Source organism: Zootoca vivipara, chromosome 6 (assembly GCF_965207765.1).
Source record: "Zootoca vivipara chromosome 6, rZooViv2.hap1.1, whole genome shotgun sequence".
Classification (NCBI taxonomy): Eukaryota; Metazoa; Chordata; class Lepidosauria; order Squamata; family Lacertidae; genus Zootoca; species Zootoca vivipara.
In genome coordinates, this window is record NC_142589.1 from 9,808,232 (window position 1) to 9,827,113 (window position 18,882).

At 48.3% G+C, this 18,882-nt stretch overlaps 2 protein-coding genes across 2 annotated transcripts; both read left to right on the forward strand.

The window, feature by feature from the left end:
• The first annotated feature begins 291 nt into the window (after nucleotides 1–291).
• Nucleotides 292–11,228, forward strand: LOC118086839 (tumor necrosis factor receptor superfamily member 8). The gene is made up of 8 exons (XM_088670985.1): nucleotides 292–316; nucleotides 2,066–2,221; nucleotides 4,037–4,130; nucleotides 4,281–4,495; nucleotides 5,779–5,946; nucleotides 8,620–8,645; nucleotides 9,417–9,627; nucleotides 10,406–11,228. The coding sequence occupies exons 1-8, from the start codon at nucleotides 292–294 to the stop codon at nucleotides 10,651–10,653; spliced, it is 1,143 nt and encodes a 380-aa protein (XP_088527111.1). The 3' UTR covers nucleotides 10,654–11,228.
• Nucleotides 11,229–15,247: 4,019 nt separating this feature from the next.
• Nucleotides 15,248–18,039, forward strand: RNF186 (ring finger protein 186). The gene has a single exon (XM_035119993.3). It carries the CDS (start codon nucleotides 15,272–15,274, stop codon nucleotides 16,307–16,309), a length of 1,038 nt encoding a protein of 345 aa, XP_034975884.2. The 5' UTR covers nucleotides 15,248–15,271; the 3' UTR covers nucleotides 16,310–18,039.
• The last annotated feature ends 843 nt before the right edge of the window (nucleotides 18,040–18,882 follow it).

An 18,882-nucleotide genomic window follows, 5' to 3' on the forward strand; every position in this document is an offset into this window, starting at 1 on the left:
CACCCAGACTGTGACTTGCCCTGCAAATCTCACAGACTGCAAAAAGAACCTGTGCCAAGCCGACCACTACCTGAACGAAGCGCACGTCACACCCCGTTGCGAGGCTTGCAAGCAGTGCCTGCCAGGTATTTGCCCCCCCCCCCCCCGGGCACCCGTTCCCCTTTGCAGCACGCTACCTTTTTGATTGGCGCCTGGGCTCGCCTCCTCCTGCACCAGCCCGGTTCCTCAGGTGTCAAAGTCCGTGGTAAAGACTTCAGCATGTTATAAGAAAAATACTGCTCCCTTTCCCTTATGGGGTATCTAAGAGCCCATATAGGTTCTCTACCGGTAGGAGAAAACAACAGAGGCCAACCAGGGAATACAGTGGAACCTCGGTTTATGAACACCTCGGTTTACGAATTTTCGTTTTTCGAACGCCGCGGACCCATCTGGAACGGATTAGTTCACTTTCCATTACTTTCTTTTTCTTTTTTAAATATATTTATTAAAACTTTTTCACACATACAAAGAATACAAAAAATACAAAACGCAAGCAAAAATACAATACACATACAAAAATACAAAAAAATACATTATACAAAGAACGAAACACACACAAAGAAAATTTTTTGCAAAAAACCAAAACTTCTTATTTATAAACCTTATTTCTAATCTAGTGACTTCCTCTCCCTCCTTCTGCTGCGCTTCTTTACATTTCATATTTAGTAAATTCTAAATCTTGTATAAATTCTAAATTGTCATCCATATTACCATATTATTATAATTATTATTTCTTATCTTTTAAACACTCAGTCTATAACTTTCATCTTAATTCTAATACCCCTATCTTCTAATACTACTTATTTTTTAAACCCTTGTATAATCTACAACATCCTTGTATCTCCCTCACTGCCATTAAATCAATCTATTACATACTTATTTTTCAAACAAATTCTAAATTTCTTCCATTCTTCTTCCGCTGCTTCTTCGCTCCGGTCCCGAAGTCTCCTCGTCAACTCAGACAGTTCCATGAACACTTTCCATTACTTTCAATGGGAAAGTTCGCTTCAGTTTATAAACGCTTCAAATAATAATAATAATAATAATAATAATAATAATAATAATAATTTATTTATACCCCGCCCATCTGGCCGGGTTCCCCCAGCCACTCTGGGCGGCTTCCAACAAAATATTAAAATACAGAAATCCATCAAACATTAAAAGCTTCCCTGAACAGGGCTGCCTTGAGATGCCTTCTAAAGGTCTGGTAGTTGTTGTTCTCTTTGACCTCTAGTGGGAGGGCATTCCACAGGGCGGGTGCCACTACCGAGAAGGCCCTCTGCCTGGTTCCCTGTAACTTGGCTTCTCGTAGCGAGGGAACCGCCAGAAGGCCCTCGGCGCTGGACCTCAGTGTCCGGGCAGAACGATGGGGGTGGAGACGCTCCTTCAGGTATACTGGACCGAGGCCGTTTAGGGTTTATGAACAGACTTCTGGAACCAATTACACCCATGCTTCGGGTTAAGTACGCTTCAGGTTGAGTACTCTGCGGACCCATCTGGAACGGATTAATCCACTTTCCATTACTTTCAATGGGAAAGTTTGCTTCAGTTTATGAACGCTTCAGTTTAAGTACTCCGCGGACCCATCTGGAACGGATTAATCCACTTTCCATTACTTTCAATGGGAAAGTTCGCTTCAGTTTATGAACGCTTCAGTTTATGAACAGACTTCCGGAACCAATTGTGTTCATAAACCGAGGTACCACTGTATTGAGAAGCAAAGCAGCTAGTAATCCTGATCTTTATTCAACTGTTGCAACAGGGTGCCCCCCCCCCCCAGGAGAGACCCGAGAGAGACCGTTCCATGGTCGAGCAGCTCTTACTGTCAGATAGATTGTTGTTGTTTTCTGATGCTTAGAACGTTTTCCCTGCGGTTAGATCACCCTGATCTAGAATCTGGGTCCAAAACCCCATTCGGCCACGAAGCTCGCTGAGCAGGCCTCGTTCAGTCGCTACCTCTCAGCCTCACCTACCTTGCAGGGGTGTTGTGGACTAAAACAGCATCTGTTTGGGTCCTCTCCAACAGACCGCCACCTAGTAGAAAAACACCCCTGCACCAACCGTTCCAACCGGGCATGCCAGTGCCAACCTGGATGGTACTGTAAGGAGCCGTCGATGGGCACCTGTATTACCTGCATTCCGCTGACCACTTGCAAGCCAGGCTCTGGGGTCAAGACCAAAGGTAGGTACAAAGCAATTGAGACCCTGTCAGGATTTTGCTTCAGGGAAAATGCGTTCTGCCATTGGGCGGCAGGGGAGATCCTGCCCTATTTATGCTCATATTATGACTTAACCATCCAGGGGTCCTTTTTACCTTCTGATGGTTCAGAGTTTGGATAACTCCCTACCGTCCAACATTTCTCTAATGAAGGTAGGAGCGTCTTAAGGAAATGCAGGACACAATGCAGGCTGAATCCTGACAAGACAGAAGTACTGTTTGTGGGGGACAGGAGGCGGGCAGGTGTGGAGGACTCCATGGTCCTGAATGGGGTAACTGTGCCCCTGAAGGACCAGGTGCGCAGCCTGGGAGTCATTCTGGACTCACAGCTGTCCATGGAGGCGCAGGTCAATTCTGTGTCCAGGGCAGCTGTCTATCAGCTCCATCTGGTAGGCAGGCTGAGACCCAACCTGCCTGCAGACTGTCTAGCCAGAGTGGTGCATGCTCTAGTTATCTCCCGCTTGGACTACTGCAATGCACTCTACATGGGGCTACCTTTGAAGGTGACCCAGAAATTACAACTAATCCAGAATGCGGCAGCTAGACTGGTGACTGGGGGCGGCTGCCAAGACCACATAGCACCGGTCTTGAAAGATCTACATTGGCTCCCAGTATGTTTCCGAGCACAATTCAAAGTGTTGGTGCTGACCTTTAAAGCCCTAAATGGCCTCGGTCCAGTATACCTGAAGGAGCGTCTCCACCTCCATCATTCTGCCTGGACACTGAGGTCCAGTACCGAGGGCCTTCTGACGGTTCCCTCGTTGCGAGAAGCCAAGTTGCAGGGAACCAGGCAGAGGGCCTTCTCGGTGGTGGCGCCTGCCCTGTGGAACGCCCTCCCATCAGATGTCAAAGAGAAAAACAGCTACCAGATTTTTAGAAGACATCTGAAGGCAGCCCTGTTTAGGGAGGCTTTTAATGTTTAATTGTTTTATTTCATTTTTCTGTTGTAAGCCGCCCAGAGTGGCTGGGGAAACCCAGCCAGATGGGCGGGGTATAAATAATAAATTATTATTATTATTATTATTATTATTATTATTATTATTATTATTATTATGGGATCAAATAAAAAACCAGGGTGGCTTATGTAAATCCGGGACTGTCCCTAGAAAATAGGGACACTGAGACTCCTTCTCAGTGCCTAAAAGCTCCTAATAATAATAATAATAATAATAATAATTTATTATTTATACCCCGCCCATCCGGCTGGGTTTCCCCAGACACTCTGGGCGGCTTCCAAACGAATATTAAAAACAGTACAGCATCAAACATTAAAAACTTCCCTAAACAGGGCTGCCTTCAGCTGTCTTCTGAAAGTAGAATAGTTACTTATTGCCTTGACATCTGCTGGGAGGGCGTTCCACAGGGCGGGTGCCACTACCAAGAAGGCCCTCTGTCTGGTTCCCTGTAACCTCACTTCTCGCAATGAGGGAACCGCCAGAAGGCCCTCGGTGCTGGATCTCAGTGTTCGGACCGAATGGTGGGGGTGGAGACGCTCCTTCAGGTATACAGGACCGAGGGCTTTAAAGGTCAGTACCAACACTTTGAATTGTGCTCGGAAACGTACTGGGAGCCAGTGTAGATCTCTCAGGACCGGTGTTATGTGGTCCTGACGGCCACTCCCAGTCACTAGTCCCAGTCCTCTTTTGGCTGCTCTAGGAAGCTGGAGAGTGAGGCCCAGGTGCAGAAATAGGAACAGGTGTTTGGCCTCCTGGGACCCCCAACCACGGCACCTCTGGTGATGTTTGTTTTAATCTAGTCTTTTATCATTATTTTCCCCAGGCACCTCTGACACAGATACCGTCTGTGAAGAATGCCCTCCGGGTACTGTCTCTGATGAAGATTCCAGCACCCAAATCTGCAAGCCTCGCGCTGAGTGAGTGATAACTTCCTCTGCGCAATACTTTATCTAGTGTGGATATAAACAAAAACCCAGTGGACTACCTTGCAGGGTCGTTTGTAACACTTCTCTCATTGTGTTGGGTTTTTCCCCCCCCCTCTCTCCCTCCTTCTCACCCGCCCCCAGCTATGCCAAGTTAAACAAGGTCCCTCTGGGCACAGGTGCAACTACACAGGACAAATGCTGCCTGGGCCACTTGCCAGGGCAGTCAATGCCGCCGGTGGGCACGGCTGCTGTTCTCCCGGATCCCTCGCCGGCCAGCGTCCTCAGCACAACCCTTGGCGAAGGCAGAGGTGAATTCCACTCCACCCGCATCTTGCCTGCGAAGAAACCGAACAGAGGTTTGCAAATGGTGTTTGGCAGGGAGGTACGGGGGGAAATCAAGTGATAGGCCTCGTCTGCGCTGTACATTTAAAGCAGTAGCCTACCGCTTTAAACAGTCATGACGCCCGATCCGTGGAACACCCTCCCATCAGATGTCAAAGAAATACAGTGGTACCTCACAAGACGAATGCCCTGCAAGACGAATTTTTCCCAAGACGAATGCGTCTTGCGATCTGATGGTGACTCGCAAGACGAATTCGTTTTGCGAAAAAATCGTCTTGCGAATTGCGGTTTCCCGTAGGAATGCATTGAAATTTAATTAATGCGTTCCTGTGGGCAAAAAAAGAAATTTCAATGCATTCCTACGGGAAACCGCGATTCGCAAGACGAATTTTTTGCAAAACGAATTGACTCGCGGAACGAATTAAATACGTCTTGTGAGGCACCACTGTAAACAACTATCGGACTTTTAGAAGACATCTGAAGGCAGCCCTGTTTAGGGAAGCATTTAATATTTGATGAATCATTGTATTTTAATATTCTGCTGGAAACTGCCCAGAGTGGCTGGGGGAAACCCAGCCAGATGGGCGGGGTATAAATAAATTATTCATGGCTTCCACCCAAAGAATCATGGGAAATTCCGTTTAAAGTGGTACAATGCAGGTTTAAAACTAAAGTGCAGATGGGGTCTGCATCTTCAAAGCACTGCCCACTCTTTCCCGAAAGCAAACTGCAAAAATGCCGGCTGCTTTTCTCTTTCCTGTGACTTTGTTTAGAACTGTATTTTTGTGTTTCGAAAAGCTGAACTTCTGCACTGAGGAGATCCGATCGTTGGGTCAAGAAAAGCACTGTACCTCTCCTGTGAGGTACCAGGGCGAGTCGCAGTGATTTCAAAGGCACAATGTTAAAAAACAGTTTGCAAGAAAGATCAGTGTGATCTGATCTGATCCCCTGGCTCCTGGGGAAAACCCTAGCGCCTGCGTTCTGGACCAAGTAAAGTTATCCTGGCTGTCTCCCAGGGCAGCCCCACACCACAGTGCATTACAGTAGTCTAGCCTTGAGGAGTCAAGGGGCTGGAATGGCCAACTGACTCAGCTAGAAATCCCCCAAATCTATATCTATAGAGTTATCAAAGGTGCAGAAATTAATTCCTTCTGCTGCGCTTTCCGAAATGAACAGATCACAAGATGTTACTCAGTTCTACAGTGCTTGCTTCTTTAAACCACCTTCTACATATATTTCTTCCTCACCCTTTCCTCTCATCTCTTGCCCATTCCTCTGTGTGTCTTTGGCATTTCAGGGGAGACGGATTTCACCCTCTTGGTTTCTGTCCTCCTCTCCGTGTTGGTCCTGTTTGCCGGCTTGCTGATGTTTTGGCGGAGGAGATTTTGCAAGGAGTGGATCGTCCCCCATGCAGCGAAGAGCGAGCTGACCTTCTTTCGCAGGAAATCTATGCTCAATCTTCAAGGTGCTTGTTGTTATAAGATATATATATATGTATATATATAATAACATATCACATTATTAACAACCCAGAAGTGCAGTGGCTGGGTATTACATCATACCATATACAAGCCAAACGCCCAGTAAATAGGCAAGAAATAACGACAAACATTCCAATTTATAATTGAGACATGATGAGCATGCAAGTCAGAAACATAGGAAATAAAATCCCACCCGATGTCTAATAATAATAATAATAATAATAATAATAATAATAATAATATATTCTTATTTATACCCCGCCCATCTGACAGGGTTTCCCCAGCCACTCTGGGCGGCTTCCAAGAGAAGATGAAATAAAATAATCTATTAAACATTAAAAGCCTCCCTAAACAGGGCTGCCTTCAGATGCCTTCTAAAAATCTGGTAGCTGTTTTTCTCTTTGACATCTGATGGGAGGGCGTTCCACAGGGTGGGCGCCACTACCGAGAAGGCCCTCTGCCTGGTTCCCTGCAACTTGGCTTCTCGCAATGAGGGAACCGCCAGAAGGCCCTCGGTAGAGGACCTCAGTGTCCGGGCAGAACGATGGGGGTGGAGACACTCCTTCAGGTATACTGGCCCGAGGCCATTTAGGGCTTTAAAGGTCAGCACCAACACTTTGAACTGTGCTCGGAAACGCCAATGTAGATCTTTCAAGACCGGTGTTATGTGGTCTCGGCGGCCGCTCCCAGTCACCACTCTAGCTGCTGCATTCTGGATTAGTTGTAGTTTCCGGGTCACCTTCAAAGGTAGACCCATGTAGAGCGCATTGCAGTACTCCAAGTGAGAGATAAATAGAGCATGCACCAATCTGGCGAGACAGTCTGCGGGCAGGTAGGGTCTCAGCCTGCGTACCAGATGGAGCTGATAGACAGCTGCCCTGGACACAGAATTGACCTGTGCCTCCATGGACAGCTGAGAGTCCAGAATGACTCCCAGGCTGCGCACCTGGTCCTTCAGGGGCACAGTTACCCCTGTGAGGTAGGTTAAGCGGCGAGGCAGGACTGGCTCAAGGTCAACCCAGCAAATATCCTGGCTGAGTGGAGATTTGAACCCTGGTCTCTCTGAGGTCCTAATTGGGCACTCTAACCACTACGCCACACTGGCTCTTGCCTCTAGTAAGATGCGAGCATGAGGTGACATGGGATAGCTCAGGGTCATGAGTTTGAGCCCCATGTTGGGCGAAAGATTCCTGCATTGCAGGGGGTTGGACTAGATGACCCTCGGGGGTCCCTTCCAACTCTACGATTCTATGGTTCCAGGTGTATAAAATCGTGCACCCCCTGGAGAACGTGAGCAGGGAAAAGCTTTTTCCTCCTTCCCTCTCTATACCAGAATTTGTGGAGATCCAAGGAAGCCGGATGTCAGGGAGAGTCAGGGCAGATAAAAGGAAGCCCTTATTCATGCAGCACAGAATTAGACTGCGGGACTCCCTGCCTCAGGAAGCAGGCGGTGGCTGGCAGCTTGGATGGCTTCAAAAGAGGAGCGGACAGTCCTCTGTCTGCTGTGAGAGGCATTATACCTCTCGATACCAGTTGCTGGAAACCGCAGAAGAGGGCTTTGTGGAGCTGAAGGGAGTGCTGCCACTGTCAGGACAGAATGCTGGACTAGATGGGCCATACACTGGACCCAACAGGGCTATTCTTTTCCACTTAAGTCAGAAGGCATTCAGGTTTGGGGTGGCAGAAGAGCTCTTGTCGAGCTGGGCTCTTGTCATGACTTCATTGCAACACTAGGTGCCACAGTTCCCTTTGTTTTGGGTACCAGGATGCAGCTTATAATGTTTCGAGTCATTTCAGGTGCCCCCTGTCCTAGGAGCTCAGTGTAGCTCATCATCCATTGCTATGTGTGAATATCGCAGGAACATAGGACGCCATAGGTCCATCTAGCTCAGTATTGCCTGCACGGGCTAGCAGCTGCTCTCCAGGATTTCTGGCAAGGACCATCACCGGCCCTACCTGGGGGTGTTTAAACTCAGAGCCATTGGCAAACGTTCTGTCTGAGTTTTCCTAATCCATATATTTTTATCTGTAGAATTCATAAAAATTATACTACTACTTGAAACGTTTTTTATATATATATAAAAAACAGCAATAAATCAAAAACAGATTAAAGGACACAACAGCCTTCTACATGTCTGGGTAGACGTGCCTAAAGCGTAATGTTTTTGGCAGGTGTCAAAAAGAATACACTTGATGTCACTAAAAACATAATCTGCTAAAAACATTTTGTTTTAGTGAAAGCCTATATCACGTACAATGCTGGCAGGTGTTTTAATCTGCTTGCCACTGGTTTTAATTAATTTTGAATAATTGTTTTTGCCTGCTTTTAACGGATAATTTTGTGCTTTTATTCTTTTTGTAAACCGCTGATGGGATTTTGCTTGTTGTTGTTTTTTAAAATCATGTACACACTTCATGAAATATAAATGCATATAAATTTTATGAAATAAATAAAAAAAACAATCTCTCCCTCTTTAAAAAGATTTTGAAAGCCTGAGGCCATCAATTATCTTCTTTGGCAGGGACCTTTCCTAATGAAGTGCTTTGTTTGTGAAGGGAGAGGGAAACCTTTTGGGAATGCCGTCTCCAGAAATTAATGTAGAAACGTGAATGGCGAGAGATTTAATCCCCCCTCTCATTTTCTCTCTCTTTTGCAGCCTCTAAGCCGGTGAAGGTTTGCAAAGTAAGTATGATCCCTTGCCTTGCAACTTGGCATATCGAGGGGTGAGAATGGTCCAAATGGCCATTTTAATGTATTTTAAATCTTTGTTGGAAGCTGCCCAGAGTGGCAGGGGAAACCCAGCCAAATGGGCGGGGTACAAATCATAAATTATTATTATATTATTATTATTAGGTTTGCTTTCCCTGCCAAGTAGCTGAAAGAGAAAATGGGGAGATCGAGGCCACCCAGTAAGTCTCATGGCTGAGCAAGGATTTGAAATCAGGTCTGCCTGATGGGATGGGTTGCTGGCCCTCCAAATTCTGGACACCAGCTGCCATCAGCCTCAGCCAGCATGCTCAGTGGTCGGGGATGGTGATGTGAGGGCCTCTGGTTTCCCAACCCTGCATTCAAAGGAGGCAGAGTTGTGATGGACGTAACAAAGTGGAGTGAAGGCAAGTGAGGGCCTAGTTCAGGGAAGGGGAACCCGTGGATGTCCCAATGTAACTGGGCCCCACCTCTTGGCCACTGACCAGCAGCCAGCGTGGATAAAAGTTGTGTTCTGGCAACATCTCGAAGGGCACAGGTACCCCCATCTCTGAACCAGGGCCTCACTTGCCTTCGCTGCCCTTCGCTGTAAGCACACTGGGTCAAAGGCAACTTCTACAGGGGCTTATGCAGCCTAAATCTTGCTGGAGGGAAAAGCCAGAGAGGGAGAACTGGGCAGTGAGAATAGATGGTCTGCCTTCCTGCACAGGATAGACCCCTCACCCACTGATCTCCTGTCTTTGCAAGGAGAGGATCAATGGGCCAGACTCGGAAGGGCATGGATCAGGAGAGGAGGACCAGCTGAATCCTGAACCCCTCGCAGAAGCCCCTGACGACGTCTCCATCTTGGAAATGGAAAACACTCCTGTCCTTGGTCCCAATGATGCTGAGCTGCTTCAGGTGGATGGAGGGGCATTTGTGGAGCCCCCCCTGCAGAACCACATGAGTAACCACATCGGTGAGTCAGCCGTCGAGGTCGGTGGCCCTCACTGCCTCCTGCGGGAGTCAGTGCTCCGTTATGGGTTGTATAACACAGTGGTACCTCGGTTGGGACGCTGTGGTCTAAACCACAGAGCCTAGGGCTTGCCGATCAGAAGGTCGGCGGTTCGAATCCCCGCGACGGGGTGAGCTCGGTCCCTGCTCCTGCCAACCTAGCAGTTCGAAAGCACCTCAAGGTGCAAGTAGATAAATAGGGAAGGTAAAGAGCGTTTCCGTGCGCTGCTCTGGTTCACCAGAAGCGGCTTAGTCGTGCTGCCCACATGACCCGGAAGCTGTATGCCGGCTCCCTCGGCCAGTAAAGCAAGATGAGTGCCGCAACCCCAGGGTCATTCGTGACTGGACCTATTGATCAGGTGTCCCTTTACCCTTTACCTTTACCTTGGTTGTTGAACGGCTTGGCTCCCAAACAAATCAGCTCCCGAACGCTGCAAACCCGAAAGTGAGTGTTCTGGTTTGCTTCCACAGCTTCCAGTTGAGTGCAGAAAGCTCCTGCAGCCAATCGGAAGCTGCACCTTGGTTTTTGAATGGTTCTGGGAGTTGACTCCCGGAACGGATTAAGTTCAGCAACCAAGGTACCACTGCATATCCTTTTTTTTTTTTTTTGCGAAAAGAACATTTTAAAAAAGAAGGGTGGAACGTTTTGATCCCCCAACAGTTTTTCCCCACCTGAAGCTATGCTTTATGTGTGACTGAGGGAGGGGAAAATAACACTGTTTCCTGCTTCTCCCCCATCCTAGAAAAAATATACATCATGAGAGCTGACACGGTGATTGTGGGGTCCGTTTCGGAAGTGCCTTCTGGGAAGACGTGCCTTGCCAAGGAGGAAGATCGAGGCTCTGAGACCCAGGAGGATGTAGAGGGGAAGAAACTGGCCATGCGCTATCCAGAACAGGAAACGGAATTCCACCCAGGAAGTGACATCACAACTCCCGTGGAGGAAGAGTGGGAATTCCACAATTCCAGTGAAAAGACTTTGGCCATCTAGCTGGAAAATGACGGGTGCGCTTATAATAATAAATGATAATTTTATTATTTATGCCCTGCCCATCTGGCTGGGTTTCCCCAGCCACTCTTATTGAGCTGGGAAGCATGACTCCATCTCTATGGTGCTTTTAGCATAGGAAGTGCTCAACAGTCGTACCTTGGTTTCCGAACAGCTTGGTTCACAAACAACTTGGAACTCGAATGTCGCAAACCCAGAAGTAGGTGTTCCGGTTTGCAAACTTTGCCTCGGAAGTCGAACGTCTGGCATGGCTTCCACAGCTTCTGATTGGCTGCAGGATGCACTCCTGCAGCCAATCAGAAGCCGCTCCTTAGTTTCCGAACGTTTCAGAAGTCGAATGGACTTCCAGAACCCATTCTGTTCAAAAACCAATGTACGACTGTACAATGATTTGAGTCTTGGTCTCGCGTGGTCCCGTTCTGGGTGAATTTGCAGGCAAAATTGCTCCAGATTCGGAAACGGAAGGTGAATTGACCACCTTTCAACCCACCTTTTCTTTGTGGGAGTCCATTGACAATGATATTTTAGCTGAGATTCCTGCATTGCAGGGGGCTGGACTAGATGACTCTTGGGGGTCTTTTCTAACTCTAAGATTGTGATTTTTTGATACCGTAAGCCAGCTTTCCCCATCCTAGTGTCCCCTGGATGTTGTCAGAATCTGACCCCCATCAGCCCCAGCCAGCAGGACCAATGGTTAGGGATGATGATGGGAGCCCCACAGCAGAGGACCACAGTTTCTCCGTTCTATGATCCCTGCATTGAAGGATGGCAGAGTTATGATGGAGTTAGCTGGGGGCTGTAATGGCAAGCGACGGTCTGCTTTAGGGGTGACGTTGGCCTCCAGCTCCCAGCAGCCCCGGTCAACATGGCCGATGCTCAGGGGTGACGATGGGAATTGCAGCCCCCAAAATCTAGAGGGCACCAGGTTGGAGAAGCTTTATTAGGCAGGGTTTCGTTTCCTGCTGCTGGTTTGGAACTGCGGAACTGACAACAACCAGAACAGAAATGTAGTGGTAAATTTTCCCCGGGCAGATTCTCTGAGCCTAAAGTAGTTTGCAAAGAAACCCAGAGCTGTCTTCTATTTTCATTTGATGACAATCCCCTCCACACCCTGTATTTCTCCCACCCCCACCCCCCGCCGTATATTTGATTTTTTGTTTTCCCAACCACCCCCACTTTAGAACGCCACAAGGCTTTTTTTATTAATCGAAAACAAAACACGCCCACACAAAGGTGTTTCTTTGAAACTTTGGGTTATTTTTAGACGTTGCCTTCAAGTCATTGGCAAGCCTTGACGATTTCCTTAAAGCACCCCTAAACGCTGGAATGCGCAACTAAAATATGCAGGTCTTTGGAATATCCAGAGGGAGACGGTCATTTCAGGTCACATTTGGAGTCTGTGTGGAATTCTCAGCTCTGCTTTTTTGTGTTTGAGAGTGAGGAGTCCCTCAAAGCACATATGAGTTTCTGAAATTGCTTCTTGTTTGCCTGGAGTCATTTTATTTTCTAGGTAGACCAGAAGCTTAACAGGAGTCAACAGTGTGATGCAGCAGCAAAAAAAAGGTGATGAAATCTTAGGCTGCATCAACAGAAGTTTAGGGTCTGGATACTTTAAGGGAAGTAAGAGTACCACTCTATTTTGCCTTTGTCGGACCACACCTGGAATACTGTGTCCAATTGTGAGTGCCACAATTTAAGAAGAATATTGACAAGCTGGAACTTGCGACCAAGAGGATCAAGGGTCTGGAAACCAAGCCTTATGAGGAACAGTTGAGGGAGCTGGGTATGTTTAGCCTGGAGAATGAAGAGGAGACTGAGAGGAGATATGATAGCCATCTTCGCATATCTAAAAGGCAGTCACATGGACGATGGAGCAAGCTTGTTTTCTGCTGCTATAGAGGCTAGGACCTGGACCAATGGATTCATATGACAAGAAAGGAGATTCCAACTAAACATTAGGAATACATTTCTGGAAGTACAAGCTACAGTGGTGCCTCGCAAGACGAATTTAATTCGTTCCGCGAGTCAATTCGTTTTGCGAAAAATTCGCCTTGCGAATCATGGTTTCCCATAGGAATGCACAGAAATTTCTTTTTTTGCCCATGTTGTTGTTTAGTCGTTTAGTCGTGTCCGACTCTTCGTGACCCCATGGACCATAGCACGCCAGGCACTCCTGTCTTGCACTGCCTCCCGCAGTTTGGTCAAACTCATGTTCGTAGCTTCAAGGACACTGTCCAACCATCTTGTCCTCTGTCGTCCCCTTCTCCTAGTGCCCTCAATCTTTCCCAACATCAGGGTCTTTTCCAAGGATTCTTCTCTTCTCATGAGGTGGCCAAAGTATTGGAGCCTCAGCTTCACGATCTGTCCTTCCAGGGAGCACTCAGGGCTGATTTCCTTCAGAATGGATAGGTTTGATCTTCTTGCAGTCCATGGCACTCTCAAGAGTCTCCTCCAGCACCATAATTCAAAAGCATCAATTCTTCGGCGATCAGCCTTCTTTATGGTCCAGCTCTCACTTCCATACATCACTACTGGGAAAACCATAGCTTTAACTATACGGACCTTTGTCGGCAAGGTGATGTCTCTGCTTTTTAAGATGCTGTCTAGGTTTGTCATTGCTTTTCTTCCCAGAAGCAGGCGTCTTTTAATTTCGTGACTGCTGTCACCATCTGCAGTGATCAAGGAGCCCAAGAAAGTAAAATCTCTCACTGCCTCCATTTCTTCCCCTTCTATTTGCCAGGAGGTGATGGGACCAGTGGCCATGATCTTGGTTTTTTTGATGTTGAGCTTCAGACCATATTTTGCGCTCTCCTCTTTCACCCTCATTAAAAGGTTCTTTAATTCCTCCTCGCTTTCTGCCATCAAGGTTGTGTCATCTGCATATCTGAGGTTGTTGATATTTCTTCCAGCAATCTTAATTCCGGCTTGGGATTCATCTAGTCCAGCCTTTCGCATGATGAATTCTGCATATAAGTTAAATAAGCAGGGAGACAATATACAACCTTGTCGTACTCCTTTCCCAATTTTGAACCAATCAGTTGTTCCATATCCAGTTCTAACTGTAGCTTCTTGTCCCACATAGAGATTTCTCAGGAGACAGATGAGGTGATCAGGCACTCCCATTTCTTTAAGAACTTGCCATAGTTTGCTGTGGTCGACACAGTCAAAGGCTTTTGCATAGTCAATGAAGCAGAAGTAGACGATTTTCTGGAACTCTCTAGCTTTCTCCATAATCCAGCGCATGTTTGCTATTTGGTCTCTGGTTCCTCTGCCCTTTCGAAATCCAGCTTGCACTTCTGGGAGTTCTCGGTCCACATACTGCTTAAGCCTGCCTTGTAGAATTTTAAGCATAACCTTGCTAGCGTGTGAAATGAGCGCAATTGTGCGGTTGTTGCAGCATTCTTTGACACTGCCCTTCTTTGGAATTGGGATGTAGACTGATCTTCTCCAATCCTCTGGCCATTGCTGAGTTTTCCAAACTTGCTGGCATATTGGCATATTGGCATATTGGCAAACTTGCTGGCATATTGGCATATTGGCATTGGCATATTGGCATAAGTTTTCCAAACTTGCTGGCATATTTTCCAAACTTGCTGGCATATTTGCCCATAGGAACGCATTAATTAAATTTCAATGCATTCCTATGGGAAACTGCGATTCGCAAGACAATTTTTTCGCGAAACAAATTCGTCTTGCGAGTCACCATCAGATCGCAAGACGCATTCGTCTTGCGAAAAATTCGTCTTGCAGGGCATTCGTCTTGCGAGGTACCACTGTATTTGACGGTGGAACAGACTCCTTCAGAAGGTGGTGGACCCCCCTTCAATGGGTGCTTTTCAACAGAGCTTGGATCCAATCAGCCAGGGATTCTTTATCTGTAATTCCTGCACTGCAGCATAGAGTTGGACTAGGTAAAGGTAAAGGTAAAGGACCCCTAGATGGTTAAGTTCAGTCAAAGGTGACTATGGGGTTGTGGCGCTCATCTCGCTTTCAGGCCGAGGGAGCCAGCGTTTGTCCACAGACAACTTTCCGGGTCATGTGGCCAGCATGACTAGACCGCTTTTGGCACAACCGAACACCATGATGGAAACCAGAGTGCATGGAAATGCCGTTTGTCTTCCCGCCGCCGCAGTACCTATTTATCTACTTGCGCTGGCATGTTTCCGAACTGCTAGGTTGGCAGGAGCTGAGACAGAGCAACAGGAGCTCCCTCCGTTGTGGGGATTCGAACCGCCGACCTTCTGATCAGCAAGCCCAAGAGGCTCAGTGGTTTAGACCACAGCACCACCCGCTCCCCTGGAATTGGACTAGACGATGCTTGGGAATACCTTTCAACTCTATACTTGTGTGATTCTGAATGCTGGCTACACCTTCTCTGAAAAAAAAACAAACCTCAAGCGTCCTCCTTATGTTTTGGATCTCAGTTTAAAAAACAAACAAAAAACTTTTGCTCTTTCGGGCAAGAATTCCCCGGCTTATGTTATCGGGCATCATAAAACCCTGTGGCCGTTGGAGTTACTGATTAACGTCTATCCCTGCCTTGTTTTTTTTTTTAAATGACAACCACCACGACGTCACTGCCTTTCCCGGAGCAAGCGGGATGTTCGGAGAGCAAACAAAGCCTTCGCTCTGTGTTGGCCAGACAAAGCGCCTTTATAAAAGGAGCTTCCAAATGCACCCATGCAGTCTGAAGGGGGCTGCTGTGCTGTCGCTGAGGCCGCCATTGTCTCCTATGGAAGGCTCCAGGGATCACTTACAGACTGAGAGCGAAACTGTCTCTCCAGGCAGGGAGACAGGGCAGCTGGGGATGGCAGAAGGCGACGCTGTAGAAACGGACGTGCCAGAGACATCCAAAGGGCCAATACACCAAGAGGATGGTGGTCCATTAGATACGGCTGATCCTACAGAAGAGGGCAAGGCTTGCTGTTCCCCTGCCAAGGAAGGCCCAGATCCGGATGCTGCCCAGTTAGGCGCTCCAGAACCGGTGCCCTCAGTTCCCTTGGAGCCGCCCGCTTTGACGGAGACTTCTGTGCCGCCGGTGGCCGACCTGCACCCCCCGCGCCCCTCCAAAGTCTCGCTGGCCGAGATGGATTGCCTCATCTGCTTCAACCGGTACAGCGCAAGCCGGCCGCCCAAAGTCCTGGCCTGCCAGCACGTCTTCTGTGGCGTCTGTTTGAAGCTCCTCCTGCGGAACGAAGACCACACCTGGGTCGTCAGCTGCCCGCTCTGCCGGAAGGCTACCGTCGTTTTCGGAGGCCTGATCTGCAGCCTTCACAACAAGGAGGATGTGGTGGGCCGGCTGGGCTACTCCAGCCTGGACGCCGAGGTCCCCTGTCCGCCAGACCCTCCTGGCACCGGCCTCGCCGACGGCAACCCCGCCTCTGAGAATGGTGCCGCCAGGGGACCAAGCCGGGCAGCGGCCAAGAGGCTGGTGCTGCTCTTGCTGCTGGTGGTCGTCCTTATCGTCCTGGTCCTCCCCTTCATGTACACGGGGATGCTGAAGTGGGTGCTTTGTTCTGTGGTGGTCCTGGGGCTCGTCATGTCGGTGCTGCTTTGCTGCAACCCCAGCTGGAGCTGCCCAGATCTCACGCGGTCTCCCTGGAGGTGGAAGGAGAGCCAGGCGGCGCCGGTTGCTTGAGAAGACCGTCAGGCTGTGGTTTCCTTATTTGCAGGTTCGGGAGCGTTGCATGGATCCCGTGCTTTTGGGGAACGTTGTAGCGGTTGAGGTTTCTTACTCTGGGACCTCGAGCCAGGGCACCTGTCATCCGCTGCTGGGAGAAGGACCCACAGAGGCCTTCCTTCTTTGGGTCATTGTACAGATCAGGCAGAGAGGCTGGTCCTGTCGCTGGACCAGAGGGTGAGGAGGGTGGAGAGTTTGCTAACACAACCCCTGGTGCCTGTTCCCGTTGAGGCACAGCCCCGCATGCCCCACAGCGGGAGCCTACCGAGAGACACAAACGCAGCTCCCTGTTGAGTTTTGGGTGGTTTCACCCGCCTGCCTCATTGAATGATTTGTTGTTGCCAGAGAACGTCTGGTTGATTCACTACAAGGCAACCGAGCTTCTGGCTTGAAGAAATCAGGGTCGGACATCTCCATCAAGCGTGGTCAATGGCTGTTAAGCATGTTGGCTAAGTGTAACCTCCATGCTCAGATGCGGTCTACCTGTGAATGCTGAGAGGCCGATAGCAAAGGCTGCTGCTTTAACGTTCTGCTTCTCCAGAGGCATCTGACGGGCCGCTGTGACCACAGGATGCTGGACTAGATGGGCCTAGATCAGGGTTGGGGGAGCATCTGTGGTCTTCCAGATATTGCTGGACCACAAATTCACACCACCCCCTGACCATTGGCCATGTTGACTGCAGATGATGGGAGACAGAGCCCAACAAAAGCTGGAGGGTTGGATGGATCCTGGCTTGGATGGATCCATCAGGGCTTCCCTTAGGATACCCTTAATACAGTTTAAAGATAAAGGTAAAAGGACCCCTGACCATTAGGTCCAGTCGTGAACAACTCTGGGGTTGCGGCGCTCATCTCACTTTACTGGCCGAGGGAGCCGGCGTACAGCTTCCAGGTCACCTGGCGAACCAGAGCAGCACACGGAAACGCCGTTTACCTTCCCGCTTGTAGCGGTACCTATTTATCTACTTGCAGTTTGACGTGCTTTCGAACTGCTAGGTTGGCAGGAGCAACTGGAGCTCACCCCGTCACGGGGATTCAAACCGCCGACCTTCTGATCGGCAAGCCCTAGGCTCTGTGGTCTAACCCACAGCGCTACCTGCGTCCCTTTAATACAGTTTACCTGCTGTTTAATTCCCCCTGCAGTCGGGCGTTGTCCCTGCAGTCGGGCGTTTGTTTGTAAAGAGTGTATTTTCCAACAAGATGAAATGGAGATTCCCCAACCTTTCTACGTGAGAGAGATGGACTATAGTGGGGAGGGGGAAATGTACATCTCCCTCCAGACATTGTGCTCCAGCTCCAGCGGCCACCAAGCCCCAGTGGTCAGGGATGATGAAGGGAGCTGGAGTCCCAGCAACCTCTGAAGGTTTTCCATCCATGGATTACAGCAGCTAGAAAAGGCTGAGTCCTCCAGGTATCATTTAACGCAGAGTAAGGGTGGATCTTTATGGGCATCATTTAATGCAAAATGCAAAAGGGCTTGTTCCTGTGTGCCTGTTATTTCTGCAAAGATGCTGATGAGCAAAAGATCTGTGACAGTAAATATAGCACAAACACAACTCGGGTACCTCTGCAAATAAGGGCAGTTGAAACACTCAGTATTATCAAAATGTACCGTGTTTTCATTTTTACAAAATAGTGTATATATTTAATAGGTTTTCATATGTATAAATAGACTATTTGTCTTGCGAGTTTGTCCTTTTGTTTCTTTCTCCCTGCTCCAAATCTGACAAAGTACTTGCCATCACCAACAAAATATGCTTTTTCTCCCCACTGACTAGTAAGTAGAAACCAAACTGGCCCATTCTGTATAGAAGGAAAGCACTTTATCTGTGTTGAAATCTGGCTGTGATACAGACATTGTTGAAGGGAGAAGAGGCATAGCATACAAGATTTGTTGGAACAGCTTATCACTGCTCTCATGCCTCTAACTGCAGCATGAGCCTCAACCTAACCCACAACTGGTTAATTTCCACCCTGCAATGATCATTGCCACCTGAGGCACAAGAGCACTCCAGGGCAGCTTTCATTTCTGGTCAGTTGGCAACCTTACACCAAGGTTCAAAGGCACCTTTTCTCTGCTGGATTCATTACACTTAACAGCGCAATCTGGTGCACGTAAATCAACTGCGTTCAATGGTCCTCCACTGCCTAGTATTCAGGATTTGTAGCGGTAACTCTTTGGCGCAATTTCCAGAAACCTGATTGGCTGAGTCATGGGAACTTCTGATTGGCCAGAGGCCTTATATAAACTGCTCTGCCATGGAGTGAAGGCTCAGTAGTGTGGGGAGCTCTCTGCTTGCTTATCAGCGATGGGCAATGATTCCCGTCAGCTATCACAGCCCACCTAATAATGTCCCCAGCTTCATTTACTTGCGCCTTCCCCAAATATTGGACTACAACTCCCATCTGCCCCAGGGACAAAGACAGGCATTGTCAGGCTCCTCCAGGTGAGCTGCTTATTCAACAGTCATCCTGATTTGCTTACACCGAAGCATATACAGAGATTAGATTGCATTTGTTTCCCTTTACTT

Bases quoted from the DNA above. Each gene is read 5' to 3' on its own strand.
- LOC118086839 (XM_088670985.1), top strand. From the start codon at position 292: ATGGGGTATCTAAGAGCCCATATAG. The intron at 8,646-9,416 runs GTAAGTATGATC...TGTCTTTGCAAG, and splicing joins AGCCGGTGAAGGTTTGCAAA to GAGAGGATCAATGGGCCAGA. The intron at 9,628-10,405 runs GTGAGTCAGCCG...CCCCCATCCTAG, and splicing joins CCACATGAGTAACCACATCG to AAAAAATATACATCATGAGA.
- RNF186 (XM_035119993.3), top strand. From the start codon at position 15,272: ATGTTCGGAGAGCAAACAAAGCCTTCGCTCTGTGTTGGCCAGACAAAG.